This window comes from Podarcis pityusensis (genome assembly GCF_964106645.2).
Source record: "Podarcis pityusensis genome assembly, chromosome: 2".
NCBI classification, from domain to species: domain Eukaryota; kingdom Metazoa; phylum Chordata; class Lepidosauria; order Squamata; family Lacertidae; genus Podarcis; species Podarcis pityusensis.
This window is the reverse complement of record NC_138029.1, coordinates 114,461,698-114,486,315: the sequence shown is the minus strand read 5'-3', so window position 1 is coordinate 114,486,315 and position 24,618 is coordinate 114,461,698. Positions and strand designations below refer to the sequence as shown.

Sequence of the window (24,618 nt, the reverse complement as noted above, 5' to 3'; positions counted from 1 at the left end):
TCCACCTTCCGCTTTTTGTATATAGACTAAAGCAAAAACCTCGCAAGCTAAAGCCAGGAAAGTCGTTAAAAAAGTCTTAATTTCCTTCATTTATAATTACTGAAACTCCCTTGGAAGTAGGAGTAAAGGGGGGGGGACTTTTTTTAACCCCTACAGGAGAGGCAGTGAAGAAAGATAAGTTTCCACCGTCTCTAACCTGGGAAGGGGTGTCAGAGACAGAAATAGTTGGAGAGGTTCATTGACTGTGAATGGAATACTTTGACAGATAGCTAAAGAAGAGAAATAAACTGATTCCAATGTTGCCTTTTGCATTCTAATGAAACAAAATATCTGAAAAATGAAAGTAATTTTCGTTTGCTGGACTTGCCTTAAAAAAATGGATACAAATAGAAATTGTCTCCTCTAGAGGGAGCCTGTTAAATTGTTGCTACAGTCTACTTGAGGACCCAACAGCTGTCAGATTAAGATCGTGGGACCAGACTTTTCTGACCTTGACTAAATATGAGCTGGAAGGAAGTCTGTGTGCTTGCTTTATGCAAGACAAGTGCCTTGCTGGAACAGATGCACTAAAAGATGGATTTGATGAATGAGAAAATGGACTTGGTGACTGTTGTGGTTAACAACTGTGGACAAACAGGGAACATTGATACAGAAACCATTCAAGGACCAACCCATGAACCTGTATTGACTGGGCAAGTGCAGAAGATAATGGAGGAGGATGCGGTCGCACCTCAAATAATACAAATGGAGAGACCCGAGGCCCTACAGGAGCATAAGCCGCTGTCATTGAAGATTGAAGTTGGAGTGGGCCGGGGGGAGTCTGGAGCTGAGGAGGTTCTTAACTTTGGAGAGACTTTGAAATATCCTTTGAAATACCTTTTGGATTATACTGATGATTGTGGGGAGTGGGACTGTGGGGAATGGGCAGCTTTGACGAAGGGAGATGGAGACAATTTTGGATTGGAATCCCCCAGAGATCTGCTCCCCAATGAGAAAGGGAAGAAATTAAGAAAGAGACCAACAAAAGACAAGGAAAAGGGCAAGTATAAACAACAAGAAGAAGATTTGCAGAAGGGGCATGGAAGAGACTTAAGGGCCTCGGACATAAGACTTCCAGGTTGATGGATTAGATGGAATGGACAGTAAGGACTGACACGACCCGAGACCAGGAAGAAGATTGGAAGAAAATTTATAAAGAAAATTTTTTATTTGGGGAATTAGCCTAAAATGAATGAATATTAGGGAAAATGTTGGAATGACACTATATGACTCTAGCAGAAATGACATCAGGAGTTATGGATAACTGAGTACAGTACTAAGTTTTAAGCCTTAAGGCATTTCATGGTAAGACAAGGTTAAATAAATTAAGGTAATTAGAATAATAGAATATGGGGAAAGATGGAAAGGATTTGTTGAGTCAATTAATAGGTTAATTAATTTTATAACGAATGATTTTAGACTGTTGTTTATGCTGTACTTTTGTACTGTTTTATTGTTGTTAGCCGCCCTGAGCCCGGCTTCGGCTGGGGAGGGCGGGATATAAATAAAATTTATTATTATTATTTATTATTAAATTGATAAGATAAATTATCTAATAAAAATTGAGAAAGATGGAAAGAATTTGCTGAAGTAACTAACTAAACTAGAATACAAAAAGGGAGGTGTGAGGAGGTCAACGAAACAAGCAAATGGAAGTTGGAGATATGTGATTCGGGATTTGTATCTTTTTTATTTCCTTTTTTGTTGTATTGTATTGGTTTTTGTGTTTTTGCGTTTTTTTCCTTTTTTCTTTTTTTTTCTTTTTTCTCCTTTTATGTATTGCAGTCGTTTTTTGTTCTTTTTCTTTTTCTGTAATTCTGAAATTATTAATAAATATTATTTTATAAAAAAAAAAAAAAAGGTCAAGACCAGCACCTTGAACCTGACCCTATACTCCACCGGGAGCCAGTGCAACTGGTAAAGTACTAGTTGAATATGCTCCCATGGCAGAGGAGCCTTGCTGCAGCAATCTGCACCTGCTGCAGTTTGTGGGACAGTTTCAAGGGCAGCCCTGCGTAGAGCGAGTTACTGTAGTCAAGCCTGGAGGTGACCGTCGCATGGATCACTGTGGCCAGGTCGGGGCGGGAAAGGTAAGGGACCAACTGCTTGATGCGGCGAAGATGGAAAAATGTCGCCTTGGCTGTTGCTGTAACCTGCGCCTCCATGGAAAAGGAGGCATTAACGGAAGGTACTGGCACTAATTAGGCCCCCACAAGAGAAGTGAGTTGGTCCCTCATCCCCATGCCATCCCAACCCAGCCAGAGGACCTCTGTCTTTGAAGGATTTAGTTTCAATCGGCTCCCATGAAACCATCAAACAATGAACAACCACGCCCAGTTTTGCTAAAACAGAAATGAGGAAGAGGCTGTGATCTCCTCTGCTGGTAAGTCAAGTTCCTCCTTCCACCAGCTGTCACCTTACGGGAGCCATGCTATGACGCTGTGACGGAGATGAGGAGAGAAGAGCTGGAAGACAGCTGCAAAACCAGCAACTTTGGCTCTTTGATTGTCTTCCGCCATTGTTTGCATCTCTCACCTGTTCATTAGAAGGACTTGGAGCTGATAGCTGAGATTGCAGGTGGGGGAGAATTTCAATTCCGTTTGCACTTAAAGGCAAACCAACCTAACAGGCAACAATACGTGAACCAAACGCAGCTACAGTGGTGCCTCGCAAGACGAAATTAATTCGTTCCGCGAGTTTTGTCGTCTTGCAATTTTTTTCGTCTTGCGAAGCACGGTGTCGGGAAAGTTTTGGAAAAGCTTCAAAAATCACCAAAGTCTTTAAAAACCTCAAAAAAGGCTACCACACCGCGTTCTATGAGTTGCTCCTCGAAGTCAAGTTGCAACTGTATTAACGGTGTTAAGAAAAAGGAAACAAACTTGCAAGACGTTTCCGTCTTGCGAAGCAAGCCCATAGGGAAAATCGTCTTGCGAAGCAGCTCAAAAAACAAAAAACCTTTTCATCTAGCGAGTTTTTTGTCTTGCGAGGCATTCGTCTTGCGAGGTACCACTGTATGCTTCAAAATTTGCGCTTCTCTGGATTTTGCAAATGCAGTTCTACGGAAAAGTCGTGTGTACAAACATTAATATGCTAGGGTAAAGCGTGTGCATATAAATGCATATGTTGGTGAAAATGACATACAAAAAATGTGTTAGATCAGGAGAAATTGCTTTGTGAAAATGTGCATATTAGAAATAACTGCATACAAAAAAATGGGTGAATTTGCACCAAAACTCAGGAATTTTCACAAGGACTTAAAATATCACTAACTAATGTGGAGAACCAAACTTAAGATTGGGGGAAAAATGAGGAATTGAGAGCAACTGAAATGGACATATTTGCCCAGCCCTACTTGATGCTGCGTTTTTCCTCCACCACCGCGATCCCTTTTCCTTTTGTGTCGGAACTGCGCCTTACACAGAGTCAGACCATTGGTCCCTCTTGCTCAGCATTGTCAACCCTGACTGGCAGTGTCTCTTTAGGGTTTCAAAGTCTTCCCCAGCTCTAGCTGGAGTCACCGGGGATTGAACCTGTGATCTTTTGAACTCAAAACACATGCTCTTCCACTGAGCCCCTTCCTTTTCAGAGTGGCTCAAAAGCATCAGTATTGCACAGGGAAGATTCTTGCACATACTAGGGAAGTTAAGGTTTCTGCAATTACACTGAAAGTCACTTAAAAGGATCTGTTGCAAGCAATCCCCTTTGTAAAAAGAATTGGAAGGTTTTGCAGTTTGGAAAGTGGGGGGGGGGGGAATGCATTGAAAATTCCCAGAGTTCCCTGGGAAAAAGGACTGATTGCTAAACCAATCTAGGAATGTGGGGGGGGGGGTGTGATAGGGGTCCCCTAACTACTTTCAGCATAACTACATTTCCTAGGATTCTTTGAGGAAAGCCACAAGTGTTTTAAGTTGGTATAATACCGCTTTACATCTGTGATGCAGAGGTGGCCTTTGATAACGCTGGTGTTATGTCCCATTGCCTGTCCTTGGATCCCAGGAGCTGCTCTCTTGCCTAACAATGCGCATGACCCACTTGATCTCTGCCATATACTGTATTTTTCACTCTATAAGACGCACTTTTCCCCCTCCAAAAATTAAGGGGAAATGTGTGTGTGTCTTATGGAGCGAATGCAGGCTCCATGGCTTCAGCGAAAGCAACGTGAAGCCTCCAAAGTGCAGAGGGAGCGCTCCCGCCGCGCTCCGGAGGCTTCCCCTTGCTTTTGCTGAAGCCTGGAGAGCGAGAGGGGTCAGTGCGCACCGATCCTTCTTGCTCTCCTGGCTTTGCTTCGCTGGAGAGGCACTGTGCAGCTTTCCCTCTCTGCACAGCACCCCTTCAGCGAATCGGGAGGAGAAATGGAAAGGGCTCCGTTTTTCCTGCCGCTTCGCTGAAGGGGCGCTGCGCAGAGAGGGAGAGAATTTTTTTTCTTGTTCTCCCCCTCTAAAGCTAGGTGCGTCCTATGGTCGGGTGCGCCCTATAGAGTGAAAAATACGGTAATTTGATTCTAGGTCACCTTTCCCTCCTGTAACCAAGTAGGTGGCTGGGCCTCGCTCCCCAGGCAGAAAACTCAGGCGTTTTCAAGCACACAGTCACACAAACCTTCATACCTTGCAGAGCTGCAGTTGCTGAGTTTGGAGGAAGTGGATGCCCAGTTCATATCCTTGGACAACAAGAGGATGGGAGTACAGATCAAGACAAGGAGAAGTGTAAGCATGGCATTTCCTGCCCATGGAATTCTGGGTAAAAAATGGAGATTGAATATGGGAAGTGTGAGCTGGGGGTGGGGTGCATTGTTTCTGAGGGTCTGGGTGTGTTTTTTTAAAAGCCTGAAACAAAAAACAAAAACACCCTTGAAGTATACTTCTAAAAGCAATATTTCAAGATTGATATGGTCACAGGCAGTTCACGCTGCTTTGACTCTGTCGAGAGCCAAGTTTCACAGCTGTTAGTGATGGCAGTATTGCAACACTCTTAGAACTTGATGTTTCTCAAAGAAAACTTTCAAACATTGCATCATACCGGACTTCTTCAGGCATTAGGTCCAGCAGTGCAATCCGTCTGCCAAGAGCATATTTTCTCCTAAAACTGAATACGCACCATATTCATGTTTTTGGAAATTCTACATTTCTCCATAGGTTTTATGGATTGTATCCTAGGTAGATTTTTATTATTTCAGCCTAGGCACCAAAGATTATGATTAGAATGTCAAAAACTACAAATATGGGAGGCTGTTATCTGGGACCGTTTCAAGTTTGACTTTCCATGGCAAAGAAATAAAGAAAGAAGCATAGAAGTATTTGCTTCCTGCTGCGCAGCCTCTCTGCGTGATACTGCAGCAAGTAAGGCTTATGCAATCATTGCTGGCAGGGAAGTAGTGAGAGGGGTTTTTTCTTTCTGTCCAAAGCAGATGTTGCCGGGAGGCTGAATTCAGATCAGGTATGGTTTATACAAAGAAGTTGAATTATGAAATGGGGGCAGAAAGAAATTCTGAATCAGAACCTCTTTTGGGAAGAGTAAAATTGGGCAAGCATATGGGAATAGAAAGTGAACACACTGTGCCGTAGAGCATGAAATTCTTCAGTCTTAATTATGAGAAAACCAATGGAAAATCTCAGCTTTCAACTGGAGGGAAATCCCTAGCAATAATGCTTTAAGATCAGCCCTAGAAAGTACAGCATTTGTTTAGTCATTTAGTCGTGTCCAACTGTTCATGACCCCATGGACCAGAGCATGCCAGGCACTCCTGTCTTCCACTGCCTCCCACAGTTTGGTCAAACTCCTGCTGGTATCTTCAAGAACACTGTCCAACCATCTCGTCCTCTGTCGTCCCCTTCTCCTTGTGATGTTTCCCAACATCAGGGTCTTTTCCAGGGAGTCTTCTCTTCTCATGAGGTGGCCAAAGTGTTGGAGGCTCAGCTTCACAATCTGTCCTTCCAGTGAGCACTCAGGGCTGATTTCCTGAAGAATGTAGAGGTTTTATCTTCTTGTAGTCCATGGGACTCTCAAGAGTCTCCTCCAGCACCATAATTCAAAGGCATCAATTCTTCGGCGATCAGCCTTCTTTATGGTCCAGCTCTCACTTCCATACATCACTACTGAGGAAACCATAGCTTTAACTATACGGACCTTTGTCAGCAAGGTGATGTCTCTGCTTTTAAAGATGCTGTCTAGGTTTGTCATTGCTTTTCTCCCAAGTAGCAGGTGTCTTTTAATTTCGTGACTGCTGTCACCATCTGCAATGATCATGGAGCCCAAGAAAGTAAAATCTCTCACTGCCTCCATTTCTTCCCCTTCTGTTTGCCAGGAGGTGATGGGACCAGTGGCCATGATCTTCGTTTTTTTGATGTTGAGCTTCAGACCATATTTTGCGCTCTCCTCTTTCACCCTCATTAAAAGGTTCTTTAATTCCTCCTCACTTTCTGCCGTCAAGGTTGTGTCATCTGCATATCTGAGGTTGTTGATATTTCTTCCAGCAATCTTAATTCCGGCTTGGCATTCATCCAGCCCAGTCGTTCACAGGATGAATTCTGCATATAAGTTAAATAAACAGGGAGACAATATACAGCCTTGTTGTACTCCTTTCCCAATTTTGAACCAATCAGTTGTTCCATATCCTGTAGCTTCTTGTCTCACATAGAGATTTCTCAGCAGACAGATCAGGCACTCCCATTTCTTTAAGAACTTGCCATAGTTTGCTGTGGTCGACACAGTCAAAGGCTTTTGCATAGTGAAGCAGAAGTAGATGTTTTTCTGGAACTCTCTAGCTTTCGCCATAATCCAGCGCATGTTTGCAATTTGGTCTCTGGTTCCTCTGCCCCTTCGAAATCCAGCTTGCACTTCTGGGAGTTCTCAGTCCACATACTGCTTAAGCCTGCCTTGTAGAATTTTAAGCATAACCTTGCTAGCGTGTGAAATGAGCGCAATTGTGTGGTAGTTGGAGCATTCTTTGGCACTGCCCTTCTTTGGGATTGGGATGTAGACTGATCTTTGCCAGTCCTCTGGCCACTGCTGAGTTTTCCAAACTTGCTGGCACCTTAACAGCATCATCTTTTAAAATTTTAAATAGTTCAGCTGGAATATCATCACTTCTACTGGCCTTGTTATTAGCAGTTCTTTCTAAGGCCCATTTGACTTCACTCTCCAGGATGTCTGGCTCAAGGTCAGCAACCACACTACCTGGGGTGTACGAGACATCCGCATCTTTCTGGTATAATTCCTCTGTGTATTCTTGCCACCTCTTCTTGATGTCTTCTGCTTCTCCCTCCCTTGCATTTTGCTTGCCTTCTCTCGCCCGCTATTTGTAAGGCCTCATTGGACAGCCACTTTGCTTTCTTGCATTTCCTTTTCATTGGGATGGTTTTCGTTGCTGCCTCCTGTATAATGTTACGAGCCTCCATCCATAGTTCTTCAGGCACGCTGTCCACCAAATCTAAATCCTTAAACCTGTTCCTCACTTCCACTGTGTATTCATAAGGGATTTGATTTAGATTGTATCTTACCGGCCCAGTGGTTTTTCCTACTTTCTTCAGTTTAAGCTTGACTTTTGCTATAAAGAAGCTGATGATCTGAGCCACAGTCAGCTCCAGGTCTTGTTTTTGCTGACTGTATAGAGCTTCTCCATCTTTGGCTGCAGAGAATATAACCAATTTCGATGCTGCCCATCTGGTGGTGTCCATGTGTAGAGTCAACTCTTGTGTTGTTGGAAAAGAGTGTTTACGATGACCAGCTTGTTCTCTTGACAGAACTCTATTAGCCTTTGCCCTGCTTCATTCTGATCTCCAAGGCCAAACTTGCCAGTTGTTCCTTTTATCTCTTGATTCCCTACTTTAGCATTCCAATCCCCTATAATGAGAAGAACATCCGTCTTTGGTGTCACTTCTATAAGGTGTTGTAAGTCTTCATAGAATTGGTCAGTTTCAGTTTCTTCAGCACCAGTAGTTGATGCATAAACTTGGATTACTGTGATGTTAAAAGGTCTGCCTTGGATTTGTATCAAGATCATTCTATCATTTTTGAGATTGCATCCCAGTACAGCTTTCACCACTCTTTTGTTGACTATGAGGGCCACTCCATTTCTTTTACGGGATTCTTGCCCGCAGTAGTAGATATGATGTTCATCCGAACTGAATTCACCCATTCCCGTCCATTTTTGTTCACTGATGCCCAGGATGTCAATATTTATTCTTGCCATCTCATTTTTGACCACATCCAACTTACCCAGGTTCATGGTTCTTACATTCCAGTTTCCTATGCAATATTTTTCTTTACAGCATTGGACTTTTATTTCACTTCCAGGCATATCCGCAACTGAGCGACCTTTCGGCTTTGGCCCAGCCACTTCATCAGCTCTGAATCTACTTGTACTTGAACTCCACTCTTCCTCAGTAGCTCTTCCTCAGTTGGACGCCTTCCGACCTGAGGGGCTCATCTTCCAGCATCATAACTTTTATATGCCTGTTGTCTTTGTCCATGGAGTTTTCTTGGCAGGGATACTGGAGTGGCTTACCGGTTCCTCCTCCAGGTGGATCACGTTTGGTCAAAACTCTCCACTATGACCTGTTCATCTTGGGTGGCCCTGCACGGCATAGCTCATAGCTTCTCTGAGTTATTCAAGCCCCTTCACCATGGCAAGGCAGTGATCCATGAAGGATCATAAAAAGTACAGCATTACTATGAATGAACTAAATGAACTAAATTAATAATGTCTGTGTGCGGATTTAATCTGGATTAATTCATCCAGAGTACTTCAGATAAGACCTGTCTCAAAAGAAGACGAGACAATTCATTGTCTCTTTGCTGATTGCATGCAGATTTTCAAAGCACCGGAAGTGAACTATTATGGCCCGGATAGCAATTCCGCCATTAAATCGATTCATTCATTGCTTCCCACAGCGCCCAACGTGCATTTCCGCAGCTCTTCAAGACAAGAAAATGTTTTCCGAAGGAACTGATGCCTCTGAAGTGGTGACGGACAGATTCCTGTGTAGTGGAGGAGGGAGAGCTGTCGAGGCTGCCACTTGCAAAGGTCATTTTGCTTACAGTGTGGTGTAGTGGTTAAGAGTGGTAGTCTCGTAATCTGGTGAACTGGGTTCGCTTCCCCGCTCCTCCACATGCAGCTGCTGGATGACCTTGGGCCAGTCACATTTCTCTGAAGTCTCTCAGCCCCACTCACCTCACAGAGTGTTTGTTGTGGGGGAGGAAGGGAAAGGAGAATGTTAGCCGCTTTGAGGCTCCTTTGGGTAGTGATAAAGCGGGATATCAAATCCAAACTCTTCTTCTTCTTCTTCTCTACATGGGGAGGGTGAAGCATCCCTGGTTAAGCAGAGCAGGGAGAGAGTAAGGCCTCGTCCACACTTCTGCTTCTTCCAGGTACGAGGTTTCTCTGTTGCCTCACTGCTTTCCCTGGGATAACCCGCTGTTTACCCCACAGAATCATAACAAATGTCAATCAAGTTTTCTGCAGAAGACACGGGATGAACAGAAATGTGGAGCAGCCCTTACGAGAAGTTTTCAATAAGCTCCCACGTCTGATTCAGGGACTAGAAACCTCAATCCAAATGTGGTCCTCCAAGCCTATCTGTCTGGCACCCCTAGGCCACCGGTTTCACACCCTACTTAAGAGCTTTAGTCTGACTGGAAAGTGTCCTTGAACTTTTGTTTGTCTGGATGGAGGAAAAAGTGTGGTGTATGAGCAGAGGCCCTAATATTGAGTGGGCCCACAGGCATGGGGCGCAGGCCGGTTTAGCCTTCTGCTAGGCCGCACCGGTCCCCATGGTCTCTCCCACACTGCACAGGCCAGGGCAGCCTTCTGTGACGTCATGTCCTTTGGAGGAGGTTAAGTGTGCGCACTGGACTCCCTCAACATTGAGGGAGCCAGGGCCTCTTCAAACAAATGTGAAGGGGACCCAAGACACCTTGGCTCCCTACAGTTGGCACTACACTATAGGGAGCATGAATGTGTAGAAGCTATCCCAATGTAAAGGTAAAGGGACCCCTGACCATTAGGTCCAGTCGTGACCAACTCTGGGGTTGCGGCGCTCATCTCGCTTTATTGGCCGAGGGAGCCGGCGTACAGCTTCCGGGTCATGTGGCCAGCATGACTAAGCCGCTTCTGGCGAACCAGAGCAGCGCACGGAAACACCGTTTACCTTTCCGCCAGAGCGGTACCTATTTATCTACTTGCACTTTGACGTGCTTTCGAACTGCTAGGTTGGCAGGAGCAGGGACCGAGCAACGGGAACTCACCCTGTCGCGGGGATTTGAACCGCCAACCTTCTGATCGGCAAGTCCTAGGCTCTGTGGTTTAACCCAATGTACAAAGGTTAAAATTTGCATCTGTTGCTCGCTCCACCCTCTTTTCCCTCTGGCCCTGTTTACCACTGACGTATGGCCCTCCAAAAGGTTGTCCAAGAGGGAATGTGGCTCTTAGGGTAAAAAAGGTTCCCCTAATCTTAATGAAATTGGCAACCTTCGATATGTGCATCCTTCGTAAGTACAGGATTCCCTTTCCAGTATTGAATCCAGCAGCTGACATTGTGACAACTTTCATTCAAAGCAGAGATTCCCAAATTGTGTCCCACGAACCGTCAGTGGTCTGCAAGCTTCATTCAGGTGGTCCGTGGCATTTTTGTGGTTGAAAAGGGTTGCTATGCGTCCGAAATTTCCCAGACATAGCTGGGATTTGGCTGTTGGAGAGTGTCTGGGCAGAAATTGCTTCGATGTCTGGGAAAATCTGGACATATGGCAACCCATGTTGGAAGTGTGGATTTTGGCAAATTTCCTTAAGAATAGCTCAAAATAGCTTCATGTCGGGGGGGGGGGGAGCTCAACAAAACTTTTAAAACTTTGGCTTTGTGAAATATGACAACCCATATTTGAAGAAATGTGAACTTTCCCTTCTGTCTAGAGATAGTGGAGCTTCTGTCAGCTTTTAATCCTTTCTTCCTTTTTTCAGGTGAATCCGGAGGATCATTATTCGTGGAACGGAGGGAGAGACTCTTCCAAGTAAGTGAACCTCTAAATGTTCAGAACCCTGCCGTTCTTCTTGAGATCTAGTGTGGGGGAGTGGTTTTAAAAATCTGACACACAATCCATCACATAAGCTTTTCACTTGCGTGTCAAGACCCCGCAGCCACCCCCTGGTTGGAAATAACTCACACAAGGACACAGATATTAGGTTTATGTTATTGGGCAAATTTTGGCCACAACTTTATTGAAATTACAGAAAGTGAGCAGTATTGGCTTAGGCATTGATTGGACCTGACTATATCTGACTCCTGCCCATTGTGCAGGAAGTCCACTAAGGGTAAGCCACCGGTAGGGGGAGCCCTGTCAATGCAAACCAACTCCAGCTCCCCCTGGTGTTCCCGTCGGGGTCGTGTCAAGGCCTTAGCCCCCCAGGCGGGCTTCAGACTAGATCAACACCCCCAGGTTCCTTTAACGGAATACCCTTAAGCATGGAGGGGCAGGTGTTGGCCACACCTCACCTCCCCCACACAAGGTCAAACAATGCCTAACCGCAACCCTAACAAAGTTGTGACGATTGCTACGAGGTAGGCGAAAACCAAGTGGCCAGCGCCAATTTGCCAAGTGGAAAAATTCCTACCAGGCCCCTCGGACAACCAAGACGACCAACCAAAGTCCATAGCAAGGGCATAGCCTAACCTGCAAAATAGGGAGGGAGGGAGGGCGGGGGATTGAGGAAGCGAGCCAAAGAGGAAGTCCTCTGGCTCGCTCCTCCGTTTAAATGACCCCAGCCACGCCCACACCCCCCGGCCAGCGGGTTGGCTGCCCGGGCTCTGATGTGGCTGGGATCCCCCAGGCAACAGGGGACAAAGTCCCCCACCCCCAGTGGGGAGTGGGTGGCCACGCGGTCCACCGCAACTCCTCCCCACTGGGAAGTGGAGCGGATATCTCTTTCCTTCGCCCTGCCCCAATTGATTTAAGCAAGATCCAGAGATCTACCAAGAAATAGATCCCAGCCAACTTCCTGCCCGCCCCTTTCATAGGGGGCTGCTGTAGCGTGTTGGCTCGCAATAAGCTTTTGTATCTTTGCCACTGTGAATTGCATATTTGCCGTTCTGTCTTTTGACCCAGTTTGCTTGCCTCTCCTGATCAGGTGGGCGTGATCAGCTGGGGCACATATAACCCTTGTGAAAAGAAGAGGAAGAAGAAGAAAGATGGGGAGACACGGGAAACAGTTCGGGATCCCCCTCCAGCGAACCATAAACCACGAGATTTCTACATTAGTCTCTTTGGTGTACAAGACTGGCTGAGGCAACACCTGGGCCAGTCCTTGAGGTTTATCCCGAAGGAATGAGCCACCAAGACAAACTCACTGTTGCCCAGGAGTGTTTGTGAAGATGTCAGTCCCCGGGACGCTTATTATAAAATTATCTTGATTATGTGTGGTATGTTTGTGTTGTTTATGCTCCTGGCTGTAGGATCAGAACTTAATTTGTGGTAGGGTTCATCAGTTTGTAGCCTTAAGTTGTGGATTCCATGTTCACTGCTATTTCACATTCTTCTAAAAATAGATTAAACCAGTGGTTCTTCATAGCACTTAATGCAATGCTCCTCGCCAGTGCTCTTTTTCTAGAAAAAGAGGTCTCACCATGAACACCTCCCTTGTTCTCTTAGAATGGCAATGGTGCCCACCTGAGAGGTGCCAGAACTGAGTTCCGGTGAGTTCCGGCTGAAAAAAGCCCTGCTCCTTGCCAATGTAAAAATCACCTCTTACGTTTAGTCAAGTTATTCTCATTCAGTAAAGAGCCCTTCCAATGTGAATTAAAATCTTCCTGCTTGTTTGTTCTGCCCCTTTCGTTACTTCCTGCTGCATAGGACAGTGTCATGAACAGCCTGTTTATTGTCCCTTGAATAGCGATTCTTATTTGTCCCTTGATATCAGTTCTTGCTCTCACAATACATAGTAAAGGTAAAGGGACCCCTCTGGGTTGCGGCGCTCATCTCGCTTTATTGGCCGAGGGAGCTGGCGTACAGCTTCCGGGTCATGTGGCCAGCATGACTAAGCCACTTCTGGCAAACCAGAGCAGCGCACGGAAACACCATTTACCTTCCCGCTGGAGCAGTACCTATTGATCTACTAGCACTTTGACGTGCTTTCAGACTGCTAGGTTGGCAGGAGCTGGGACCGAGCAACGGGAGCTCACCCCGTCGCGGAGATTTGAACCGCCGACCTTCTGATCGGCAAGCCCTAGGCTCTGTGGTTTAACCCACAGCGCCACCCGCGTCCCTCACACAATGCATAGTTCTGTGCATACCTCAGTTACTGACTTCCTCTCATTTATCCTCCTTTCATTGCTTATAAAGCAAAATAGCGTTATTTGGCTATATATTATAAAACTATTTCACTGTAGCACAACTAAAAAGAAAGAGATGGGAGGAGATCATAGTTAATAAATCGATAAATTAAGGGTTTATTTGTAAGGAATTCCATTGCCATGTTCCACAGGAAGCAATAGAAGGGCCTGAATCTGCAAAGAGAGAGCTTTTAATTAAAGGGAATAGTAGCTCTGAAAACTCTCATTGCTAGTCCACTGTGGAAAATATTCCCACTTCTCCACTCATTTCAACCGGTTTAAGAGCAATTGGAACAGGCTTTATAGGTGATTTTCCTTACCCCAATGCAACACATTTAAACTGGTTAATATTGGGGGGGGGGGTGCATATTACTATTTTCGTAACCTCCTTTGAGACAGGCCAGCCTTTTATACCAGACTGGTACATCACTATTCCCCATTCCCTATGTTGAGATAATATGCTTATTATGTCTCTTGTTATAAAGATAAAACCTTGAAGTGGCCCGTCTTAGTAAAAACACATTTATAGCTTAGTTAAACAAGTCGTGTTTGCAGCGAATGCTGTTTTTCACAAGGATACTTTCAGTATGTTCAAACGTGAACCAAACACTTTTCTGTATTATTTAGGTTTAGACAATATGTCTACGTTGCTTCTATCCCAGACGTGCTTTTTTAAAAAATAGCAGTTGTTTGTTTTTGATGTAGTTCTGTCAGCTGTTGCTAAAATTATTTTGGTTTGAGTTTAAATAATAGTTGCAATGTATTTTGGTTGTTTGATTTCTCAAATCCTTTAATGAAGTTGGATATTTTGTGGAATGCTGTCTTGTTTTTCTTTAAAAAGTGAGAAACATTAGAAACATTTCACTCATTTGAAGGGGGGGAAATGGACATAAATCAATTGTTCTTTCATTGTGAGGGGCTCATACCTTTTGTTTGGTTCCCAATTCTAGTCTTGCTGATTCAAGGAATTCTGACTTAATTGGGGCTTCTCAGCTCTGCATCAATAATCAATATTTTAGAATTGTAATGCTAGTATTTTATAAGGTTTTCATGCTATTAACCTTAATTCAAATAAAAGAAATTTATTTCCTATGTGCCTGAAGACTAGGTTTTCTGTGCGTTTATATGAAGGGGGACTAATTCCCCACTTAACATGGCAGTAGTTGCAGAATTTCCTAAATCAACAATGAAAGACAGCAGGAAGAGCTGCCCACAGATGACCAGCCGGCTGATTTGATACCTGATTTGATTTTATTATTTTATATGTGCCACCGAACCAGATGGGCAGGGTATTAAATACATACCGGTATATATTATTACTATTATCATTAGAATGAACTAAGGTGAAAAACTTAATTGTCAGACTCAGTTTCGGCTATATAGAAATCAGCCTCAGATTTACCCACTGAACAAAACAACGTCTCGCCACTCTGTGCAAACAACCACTGGAGTTGCAATTGACATTTTAAAAATATCACCAGAAAGCAGATCCGGGAGAAAAACAAACAGACAGGAGGACATCACAGAAAACACAGAAGCAGTCATAGGAGCATAGGGAGTATACAGAGTCAGGCCATAGGTTCATACGACTCAGTATTGTCTACACTGACATGAGGGAATATTTTCCAACTCTACCAAGTGATGCCAGGGATTGAATTGGGATATTCTGCATTCAGAGCCGATGGTCTACAACTGAGCCATTTGTTAAGTGTCAACTCCAGATCAAACTACAGTGGTACCTCAGGTTACATACGCTTCAGGTTACATACGCTTCAGGTTACAGACTCTGCTAACCCAGAAATAGTGCTTCAGGTTAAAAACTTTGCTTCAGGATGAGAACAGAAATCGTGCTCCGGTGGCGCGGCAGCAGCAGGAGGCCCCATTAGCTAAAGTGGAGCTTCAGGTTAAGAACAGTTTCAGGTTAAGAACGGACCTCCGGAACGAATTAAGTACTTAACTCGAGGTACCACTGTAGTGTAAAAGCAGCCTTGGAATCTGCTTTCAGTGCCTGGGTGCACCTCTAATGTACGTGAAACCAAAAGAGTGAGGGCACCTCAGCATTCGCCACGTCAACCATTGCTGGGATCAGAGGTGAAGGCCCTCAAAGCCTGAGGCTATAGTTTGATGGCAGACATACAGCCCTGGCAACTCTCATTTTAGAAGTAAAGCACCCCCAACACCTTGCCAGTGCTGGGAAACACCCCACCACCACCACCCACACATTGCAACGCCACCTCCTTCCCCCTTCAGGTTTCCTCATCTTTCAATGCCTTCCTTTGATGATGTGGCTGTGGCAGGCAGGAGGGATTTGAAAGTGTGTGTGTCTGTGTGTGTCAAAAACTACACGGGATAGCAGAAGGTTATTAACCTCACTGTTCAAATATTCATGGGTGTTTCGACTAGGAATATTCGGGATACTAAAAGGTGTAAAGGACCCCTGGACAGTTAAGTCCAGTCAAAAACGACTGGGATTGCGACGCTCATCTCGCTTTCAGGCCAAGGGAGCCAGCGTTTGTCCACAGACAGCTTTCAGGGTCATGTGGCCAGCATGATTAAACCACTTGTGGCACAACGGGATACCGTGACGGAAACCAGAGCGCACAGAAACGGCGTTTACCTTCCCGCCGTGGCGGTATCTATTTATCCATTTGCACTGCCGTGCTTTCGAACTGCTAGGTTGACAGAAGCTGGGACGGAGCAACAGGAGCTCACTCCGTCACAAGGATTCGAACCACTGACCTTCTGATCGGCAAACCCAAGTGGCTCAGTGGTTTAGACCACAGCGCCACCCACATCCTTCACTAAAAGGTGTAGGGCTACAGAGCAACGTATAGTCTGTCTCTCCTTCTTAGAGATATTGTTGATTACCATCACGAATTCATTGAATCAAAACAATTACAGTGGTACCTCAGGTTAAGAACTTAATTCGTTCCGGAGGTCTGTCTTAACCTGAAACTGTTCTTAACCTGAGGTACCACATTAGCTAATGGGGCCTCCCGCTGCTGCCGTACGATTTCTGTTCTCATCCTGAAGCAAAGTTCTTAACCCGAGGTACTATTTCTGGGTTGGCGGAGTCTATAACCTGAAGCATCTGTAACCTGAGGTACCACTGTATAAACAAGACACACACAGTAAGTGTTATGTACTGAAGTTTTCACCCTGGGCCAGCAGGGGGATACTGTAGATAGTTTTCACTCAGGTCCACATATGCAAATAAGGGATTGAAAGTGACGTTCAGTGATTGGATAGTTACAGAAAGTGGTTACTGTTGCGTTGTAGTGGAGCTCTATATAAGCAGGCTGGCTGAACCCTTCAGTTCGGTTCGGTTCTGGCCTGTGAGTAAACAAGAGCTGTTTGAAGAATCGCTGTGTCGTCTGATATGTTCACCCACAACTTAATAGTAAGAAAAGTTCTTTAATGAGAGAGGTGTTGTTTTTTTAAAAAAAGAAACAATAATATTTATAATCGAAAAATCCTAAAGTAAAGTCTGCCCCTGCAAGCAATGTTTTCCATTACAAATAATCTTTTGCTATGCGGCCAGTAAAATTTCTGAGGAAAAATAGGATAGCTTGCATCTAGCAGACGATAACATAAAATGGTGGCCCTCAGTGAGTACCTGTTATGCAGCAGAGGCATGTTGCTGTTTCTGTGGATGAGGAAGTTGCTTAAGAGGCCCCTCTGTATTTCTTCACGACTTGGGTATCCGCGGGTTTGAGTAGGAATAACCCTGGATACAAGCCCACATGTTCTATACTATGCCAATAAATCTCTTAAATGGGTGGGTAGATCTGGCATCAAATGCTATATTGAAGGAGGCATGAATTCTCTAGGAGGGAAGTGGGTTTCGCACCGGTGGGATCAGGAAACCAGGTTTTCTTTTTAGCATTCTCGAGGGATTGTGGGGCTGGGATTTTGAACACCTGTTAGCCACAATGGTTATGTCCCACCTCTACGGTCAGAGGCAATATGCCTCTGAAATACCAGTTGCTGGGAACCACAGTGCTGTTGCACCCAGGTCCAACTTGCAGGCTTCCCAGAGGTATCTAGTTGACCACTGTAAGAATAGGTTGCTGAACGAGGTGGGTCATTGGCCGATCCAGGATGCGCCTCTTAAGTTCTTCTGTACACTGGTACCTCAGGTTACATATGCTTCAGGTTACATACGCTTCAGGTTACAGACTCCGCTAACCCAGAAATAGTGCTTCAGGTTAAGAACTTTGCTTCAGGATGAGAACAGAAATCATGCTCTGGCAGCGCGGCGGCAGCAGGAGGCCCCATTAGCTAAAGCGGTGCTTCGGGTTAAGTACAGCTTTAGGTTAAGTACGGACCTCTGGAACGAATTAAGTACTTAACCCGAGGTACCACAGTACCTTCAGCAGGGGTTTGAGGTGCAGCAGTTAGCAAGGGCAGCATTTCACTCTACACCAGGGTTTCCCAAACTTGGGTCTCTACCTGTTTTCGGACTACAATTCCCATCATCCCTGACCACAAGGATGATGGGAGTTGTAGTTCAAAAAACAGCTGGAGACCCAAGTTTGGGAAACCCTGCTCTACACAAGGAAGAGCTGCTGTGCCTGCTAATTAACCTGCTATAAACTCAACATCAAAAAAACGAAGATCATGGCCACTGGTCCCATCACCTCCTGGCAAATAGAAGGGGAAGAAATGGAGGCAGTGAGAGATTTTACTTTCCTGGGCTCCATGATCACTGCAGATGGAGACAGCAGCCATGAAATTAAAAGACGCCTGCTTCTTGGAAGAAAAGCAATAACAAACCTAGACAGCATCTTAAAAAGCAGAGACATCACCTTGCTGACAAAGGTCCATATAGTTAAAGCTATGGTTTTCTCAGTAGTGATGTATGGAAGTGAGAGCTGGACCATAAAGAAGGCTGATCGCCGAAGAATTGATGCTTTTGAATTATGGTGCTGGAAGAGACTCTTGAGAGTCCCATAGACTGCAAGAAGATCAAGCCTATCCATTCTTAAGGAAATCAGCCCTGAGTGCTCACTGGAAGGACAGATCGTGAAGCTGAGGCTCCAATACTTTGGCCACCTCATGAGAAGAGAAGACTCCCTGGAAAAGACCCTGATGTTGGGAAAGATGGAGGGCACAAGGAGAAGGGTACGACAGAGGATGAGATGGTTGGACAGTCTTCTCGAAGCTACCAGCATGAGTTTGACCAAGCTGTGGGAGGCAGTAGAAGACAGGAGTGCCTGGCATGCTCTGGTCCATGGGGTCACGAAGAGTTGGACTTGAGTAAACGACTAAACAACAACAACCTTCTCCTTATTTCTGACCTGGAGCAGGTCAGACTATATCTCCCCTCTTCTTGTGGCCACCTGGCAACCCTAGCAGAAATCTGGGAGTCACATATTTACCCTGATTCGAAAGAATCGAAACTCCACACCCATCTCTGCCCACTTCCTGTATGCAGTCGCTTAACAGAGATAGGCCTCTTTAGCAATCTTTTCCCATTCTTTTGCGCCAAAAAAACGAGGAAGTTTAGAAGTGGGTAAATATTGCAGTGTCTGAAAATGCAAATACAGGGGGAGGAGCAGGAATTGGATCATAACTGTGGGGGGAAATCTCATTGCCTAGCAATGCTGGGGACCTGGCCTAACTCCAGCCCCCAGTAATCCCCTGGAATGTCCACATTCTGAAAGTCTCCTATGTGTTCAAGCTGGGAATTCCCCTAGTTGGCTTTACTCCCTTCCTGACTTCAAGACCATTCTGGGTTTCCCCCATCTGGATTCCTGTCCACCTGCAGCCACAATATATTCTTGCTTCTCCCCACCCCCACCCATCGCCTTGGAGTTGCTTCATGGACTTTGCCATTTCCCCAAACTCAGCTGCTTTCTCGGGGTGGGGCTAGAGACCAGCATCTAGCAAGTGGAGCGGATCGCCTAAAATTTCACAAGTAGCTGGACTGCAGCGGTGCTGCCCAAACAGAAGCTGCTAGGACTCAGAAAGACAACAGACCAGGGAGAACCAGAAATGCAGCTTTTTTTGGACCAGCTGTTCTGCATTCTCATTGCCCTCGGGGCATTTTATACAGGTAAGTTGTCACAGCCAGGCACAAATTGCTTCTGAGAGCTGTGAATTTCACACAGTGCCTAATTGTAGTCAGTGGTGCCTTGAGGCCAGAACTCCTTCAGCCTCAACCAAGAGACCTGTGGCACCTTAAAGACTAACGCATGTATTTATTTACGATGGTTAAGAATGGGGGGGGGGGTATTTGATTGAGTATTCATTTAAAGGCAAGCCTACCTGATTCACAGTTTCTGAATATGCAACTAGAAACACAGCCATCCTTCAGAATTGCGCTTCTCAAAATTTTGCAGTGTAAAATGTGACTACAGTGGTACCTCAGGTTAAGTACTTAATTCGTTCTGGAGATCCGTTCTTAACCTGAAACTGTTCTTAACCTGAAGCATCACTTTAGCTAATGGGGCCTCCTGCTGCCACCGCGCCACCAGAGCACGATTTCTGTTCTCATCCTGAAGCAAAGTTCTTAACCTGAAGCACTATTTCTGGGTTAGCGGAGTCTGTAACCTGAAGCGTATGTAACCTGAAGCATATGTAACCTGAGGTACCACTGTATACAAAAATGCATTAAGTCAGGGATAACTGATTTGTAAAATGGTGTACACAGAAGACGTGAGAAAGATGCATTAAAATGCTGATCAATTTTCATGGGGACTTTAAAAAACAAAATCACGACAGAAGCTTTGGTGGACTAAACACACTTTGTTGGATGGTGAGATGGACTTTAGTACTCAAAACTTCGTGACATCGTCATAGAGAAATGTGCTTATATGTTGGTTTTGTTGCTACGGACTAACAGAACTACTGACCCTCTTACCTAGAAATTTCTCATTGAGATAATGCCGTTCGGGATACAGTGGTACCTCAGGTTAAGTACTTAATTCGTTCCGGAGGTCCGTACTTAACCTGAAACTGTTCTTAACCTGAAGCACCACTTCAGCTAATGGGGCCTCCTGCTGCCGCTGCGCTGCCAGAGCACGATTTCTGTTCTCATCCTGAAGCAAAGTTCTTAACCTGAAGCACTATTTCTGGCTTAGCAGAGTTTGTAATCTGAAGCGTATGTAACCTGAAGTGTACGTAACCCGAGGTACCACTGTAATTCATTCAGGACATTTGCTTTGATGCAGAGCAGCTGAAAAGAATTCAAAGCCCTTTTTGAAATCCTATGATGAATGTTGATGCTAAATATTTGCCAGATATTTTCTGAATACTCATTTCCCCAATATCGACAATTTATGTGATTTTTGAAAGTATTGAGTCTCTGGAAGCATTTGGTAGCTGGCGTTCAATGCTACTCATCTGGCAATTTGTCTGATTTCACATACGAAGCTTGGCAAAATAATCAAGGGGTTGTTGGGTGGAACGCTCAGATTTTGCGTGTACTTAGCATGTTTTTATTTTTGAAATTTGAATCCAAAGCTTCACACTTAAATTTTAAGAGGCAAAATTGGAAAAGCAGGAAATCTGCAAGTGTACATTTTAGCTCCACCCAGGCCTCGGAGCCACTTCAAATGTTACAAAATTCCTGCAGGGGAGCATTTGGGTGTAGAAAGTTGGAATGCAACCCACCTGTCTGGGATGATAAAATACATGCCTGATTTATGTGTCTGTGTCCTGGGGAGGTTTGTACTCCGTGCAAAAATCCACATGTATATTTGACACGCGTTGTGAGTTGTAGTTTAATTCCTGCATCAAAGTGCTTTTAGCATATGATTTTTGTAGTGTTTGCAGCAGGTTTACCAAAAAATCATAGAGAATCAGGTTACCAATGGCTACCTAGCCACAATGGCTATGTTCTACCTCCACTGAATAGCAGCTGAATCACAAGTGGAAAGAGGAACTCTCGAACTCGGGACCTGCTTGTAGGCTTCCCAGAAGAAGCTGGTTGATCACTGTGAGAACAGGATGCTGGCTTGTTATGTTTTGTCTTATGTTGTGGTCCAGTGAAGATTTCCTTTCCGCTGGGGCATAAAGAGACTAGTTCTCATTGAGGCGATAAACTTATATGTGGCCACAGCACCTCAGATTGCAAGTGGAGGCTTAGATGCTTGAATAGGTAATGGTAAAGGGACCCCTGACCATTAAGTCCAGTTGTGGCCGACTCTGGGGTTGCGGCGCTCATCTCGCTTTATTGGCCGAGGGAGCCGGCGTACAGCTTCCGGGTCATGTGGCCAGCATGAATAAACCGCTTCTGGCGAACCAGAGCAGCGCACGGAAATGCCGTTTCCCTTCCCGCCAGAGTGGTACCTATTTATCTACTTGCACTTTGACGTGCTTTCGAACTGCTAGGTTGGAGGAGCAGGGACCGAGCAATGGGAGCTCAGCCCGTCGCAGGGATTTGAACCGCCGACCTTCTGATCGGCAAGTCTTAGGCTCTGTGGTTTAACCCACAACGCCACCCACGTCCCAGATGCTTGAATACTCTCCCATAAATGCAGTTCCCTCCGTGGAAAATACAAGATGTCAGGGAGAGAGGTTCTAGCTTAGGCTCTTTGCTGTTACGCTACTTATCTGTGCACATGGATTCTGGAGTGTTGCAGCTTAGCCATAAGGGTTACAAATGCCATAAAACCCAGGTTGGAGTCTATGTTTCTTTTTTCGGCTTTGCAATTTTAAAATAGGGAAAGTAGTTACGAGCAATGTTTCGGCTTGGGGGCGGGATACCTGACTTCAGGAAATGTGTCTGTATAAACAGAGTCTTGGATTAGCCATTATACTAAATACACTAAGCTGTACGGTCAGAGACCAAAAGTGGAGCTCTTGCGATTCTTGCGAATTTCTCAACGAGAAGAATAAATCAACATTGCACCATCTGAGTCTTTGTGTGTGTGCTTGCGTTCGGTAGATAGCAGAATGGTGAATTCAGATTTGGGAAGGGCAAGATCCTGTGGTTTCCTCAGCTATGAAGCATGCTGGGAGGCCGGGGACAAGGCCTGGGCCTGTTTCTCCTCATGTTCCCTCATGTATGGTGACTGATTGATCTAAAAAGCTGCCACCTCTTATATTTCCATATCATTTATGGTGTCTTCTAAACTGGTGAGAAAGTTGATGGTTATATATTTCCAGATGGAGGCAGCAACTATGTGTGTAGCTCCAAAGCTTTTGTGGGCACCAGGGGAAAACCTCAAGGGCACCTTTGTGCCCATGGGCACCAGGTTGGCTCCCAGTATGTTTCCCAGCACAATTCAAAGTGTTGGCGCTGACCTTTAAAGCCCTAAATGGCCCCAGCCCAGTATACCCCCATCGTTCTGCCCGGATACTGAGGTCCAGCTCCGAGGGCCTTCTGGCAGTTCCCTCACTGTGAGAAGTAAGGTTACAGGGAAGCAGGCAGAGGGCCTTCTCAGTAGGGACACCTGCCCTGTGGAACGCCCTCCCATCAGATATCAAGGAAATAAACATCTATCTGACTTTTAGAAGACATCTGAAGGCAGCCCTTATTAGGGAAGCTTTTAATGTCTGGTGTTTTATCTTATTATTATTATTATTATTATTATTCTGTTGGGAGCCACCCAGAGTGGCTGGGGAAACCCACCCAGATGGGCGGGGTATAAATAATAAATTGTTGTTGTTGTTGTTGTTATAGCAACCCCAGAAGTAAAATAATGGCAGATAATGAAGGGGTACAGTTAGGGTTACCCCCCCCAAAAAAGCCCTAAAACTGTCTGTGAATTCCCCCCCCAGCCAGGCCTCAAAAGCCTCGCCTCGAGCATTTTAAAAACTGCATTTTCCTCTAAGACAAAATGCATTAGCTAAGCATTCTGCGCTTGCTGTAACTAAAAAAAAAAAGATTGCAACAAGGTAGAGAACAGAGCCCATTGTCTTCTCAGGCCTTTCTCAGAGCCTTTGGCCTTGCTAAAGAACCACATTGCAACTTGCTTTCTGTCCGGGAACCGTGCCAAAGCACAAGAATGAAACAACGGGAACACTCTGAAAACCCTCTCACCCCCTTCCTGGGAAAAGTCCAAAACTGGTCCCAAGACAGCTTTCTGTTCATGCTCAGAGGAACTCCTGGGCAGGACTCTTGAAGAAGGGGGAGGGAACTAGAAAGGGGGATATAAACTCTGTGCAATGCCTGTGAACTTTGTGCTTGTTTGTGACTTATCACGCAAGCTCCTCTGCCCACCCGGGATGGCAGAATAAAGCTCTTTCTCTGGATTTAACCCCTTGGTGTCGTTTGGCTCCTTTTCGTCCCAGCTCGGGTGCAACATTTTTCCTACCCATGGTTTAAAGGGCCTAAAAAGGCTACAATACCATAGGCAGGCTCCAAAGAAAAATCTGGCCACTTATGAGTGTCTCTTTTGGGCATGTTAAGAAATCTCAGTCAGCTGGAGCAATGTCTGCACTTTGATGCGCACAAGCAGGTTGTGTGGGCTGTCAGTGGTGATCTGAACCTTTTCCTTCTTTTTAACTTTCTGCTTTTTTCCTTTTCCCTCAGATGCAGCTGATAATGCCTGTGACCCCCAAACCGCTGAGATTGCTGGGGGACAGTATACAGTACTGGAAAACGGCACTGTGCTGAAATATGAGTGCCCAGATGGGAAATACCCATACCCTACAGACTACCGGTTTTGCCAGTACGATGGGACATGGAGCCCCATGCAGAATGCACTGAAAAGCCGCGTCTCCAAGGCCAGTTGCCGAAGTACGATAGAGCACTCAAATATGCCAATTTATTGTTAATCTGGACATTTGTAAGGCAAATGCATCTGTTCTTGCTTTCTGATTTTGCCACGGCTAGTCCTCCACAAATGTTACCTTTATCTATTATTTTCATATGGTGAATATTAATCTTTGCCAACTGATCGGGGGACATAGACCTTGGCCTGCTCCTGTGTCTTTTAACAGCACCTGATTCTGCCAAACGCAGCAACGACAGGGAAACATTTCTCTGATGTGGAGATATGCATTGCAGCGCCAGCTAATATCTACAGTTCAAGCTGCAGTTAAAGACTTAGCACTGTGGGCTGCTAGAAAAGTTGGCACATCTGATAAGATCTGGCGGCTCCTCCAAACAACTTATTTATTAAGCATTCCTCTTGGCTTGCTTGCACAAAGCTTACACAGTGGTTAGAGTATATCCAGTCTTTATGGAGGTTTCATTCTGATTTGCTTACACATCTTCCCGTTTATCGCTTGTTTATCTCACAATCTTTAATACATTTCACCGTCAAACTGCAAAAGGCCCACTTCTTTTAATAAGTGGATGTGTTGTGCT

General features: G+C 45.1%; 2 protein-coding genes and 1 long non-coding RNA gene across 4 annotated transcripts in view; 2 read left to right on the top strand and 1 right to left on the bottom strand.

The window, feature by feature from the left end:
- Positions 1–14,445, top strand: part of C2 (complement C2) — a 52,425-nt gene extending 37,980 nt beyond the window's left edge. The window contains exons 15-18 of the mRNA XM_080991873.1: positions 4,651–4,742; positions 8,929–9,061; positions 10,991–11,040; positions 12,155–14,445. Coding sequence (XP_080847999.1) covers positions 4,651–4,742; positions 8,929–9,061; positions 10,991–11,040; positions 12,155–12,355 — 476 coding nt within the window. The 3' untranslated portion in view covers positions 12,356–14,445. The remainder of the gene's footprint in view (positions 1–4,650; positions 4,743–8,928; positions 9,062–10,990; positions 11,041–12,154) is intronic.
- The window catches only part of LOC308470192, a 212,288-nt gene that overhangs the window by 55,553 nt on the left and 132,117 nt on the right, over positions 1–24,618 (bottom strand). Inside the window, exon 1 of one of the 2 annotated variants that reach the window (XR_013982243.1) lies at positions 19,767–20,195. The exons of the other annotated variant lie outside the window; for it this stretch is intronic. This is a non-coding gene — a long non-coding RNA (uncharacterized lncRNA). Of the gene's footprint in view, positions 1–19,766; positions 20,196–24,618 lie in introns of those variants that run through there. 2 annotated transcript variants of the gene reach the window in all.
- CFB (complement factor B) overlaps positions 19,179–24,618 on the top strand; it is a 38,895-nt gene continuing 33,455 nt past the window's right edge. Inside the window, exons 1-2 of the mRNA XM_080991875.1 lie at positions 19,179–19,413; positions 23,839–24,045. Coding sequence (XP_080848001.1) covers positions 19,353–19,413; positions 23,839–24,045 — 268 coding nt within the window. The 5' untranslated portion in view covers positions 19,179–19,352. The remainder of the gene's footprint in view (positions 19,414–23,838; positions 24,046–24,618) is intronic.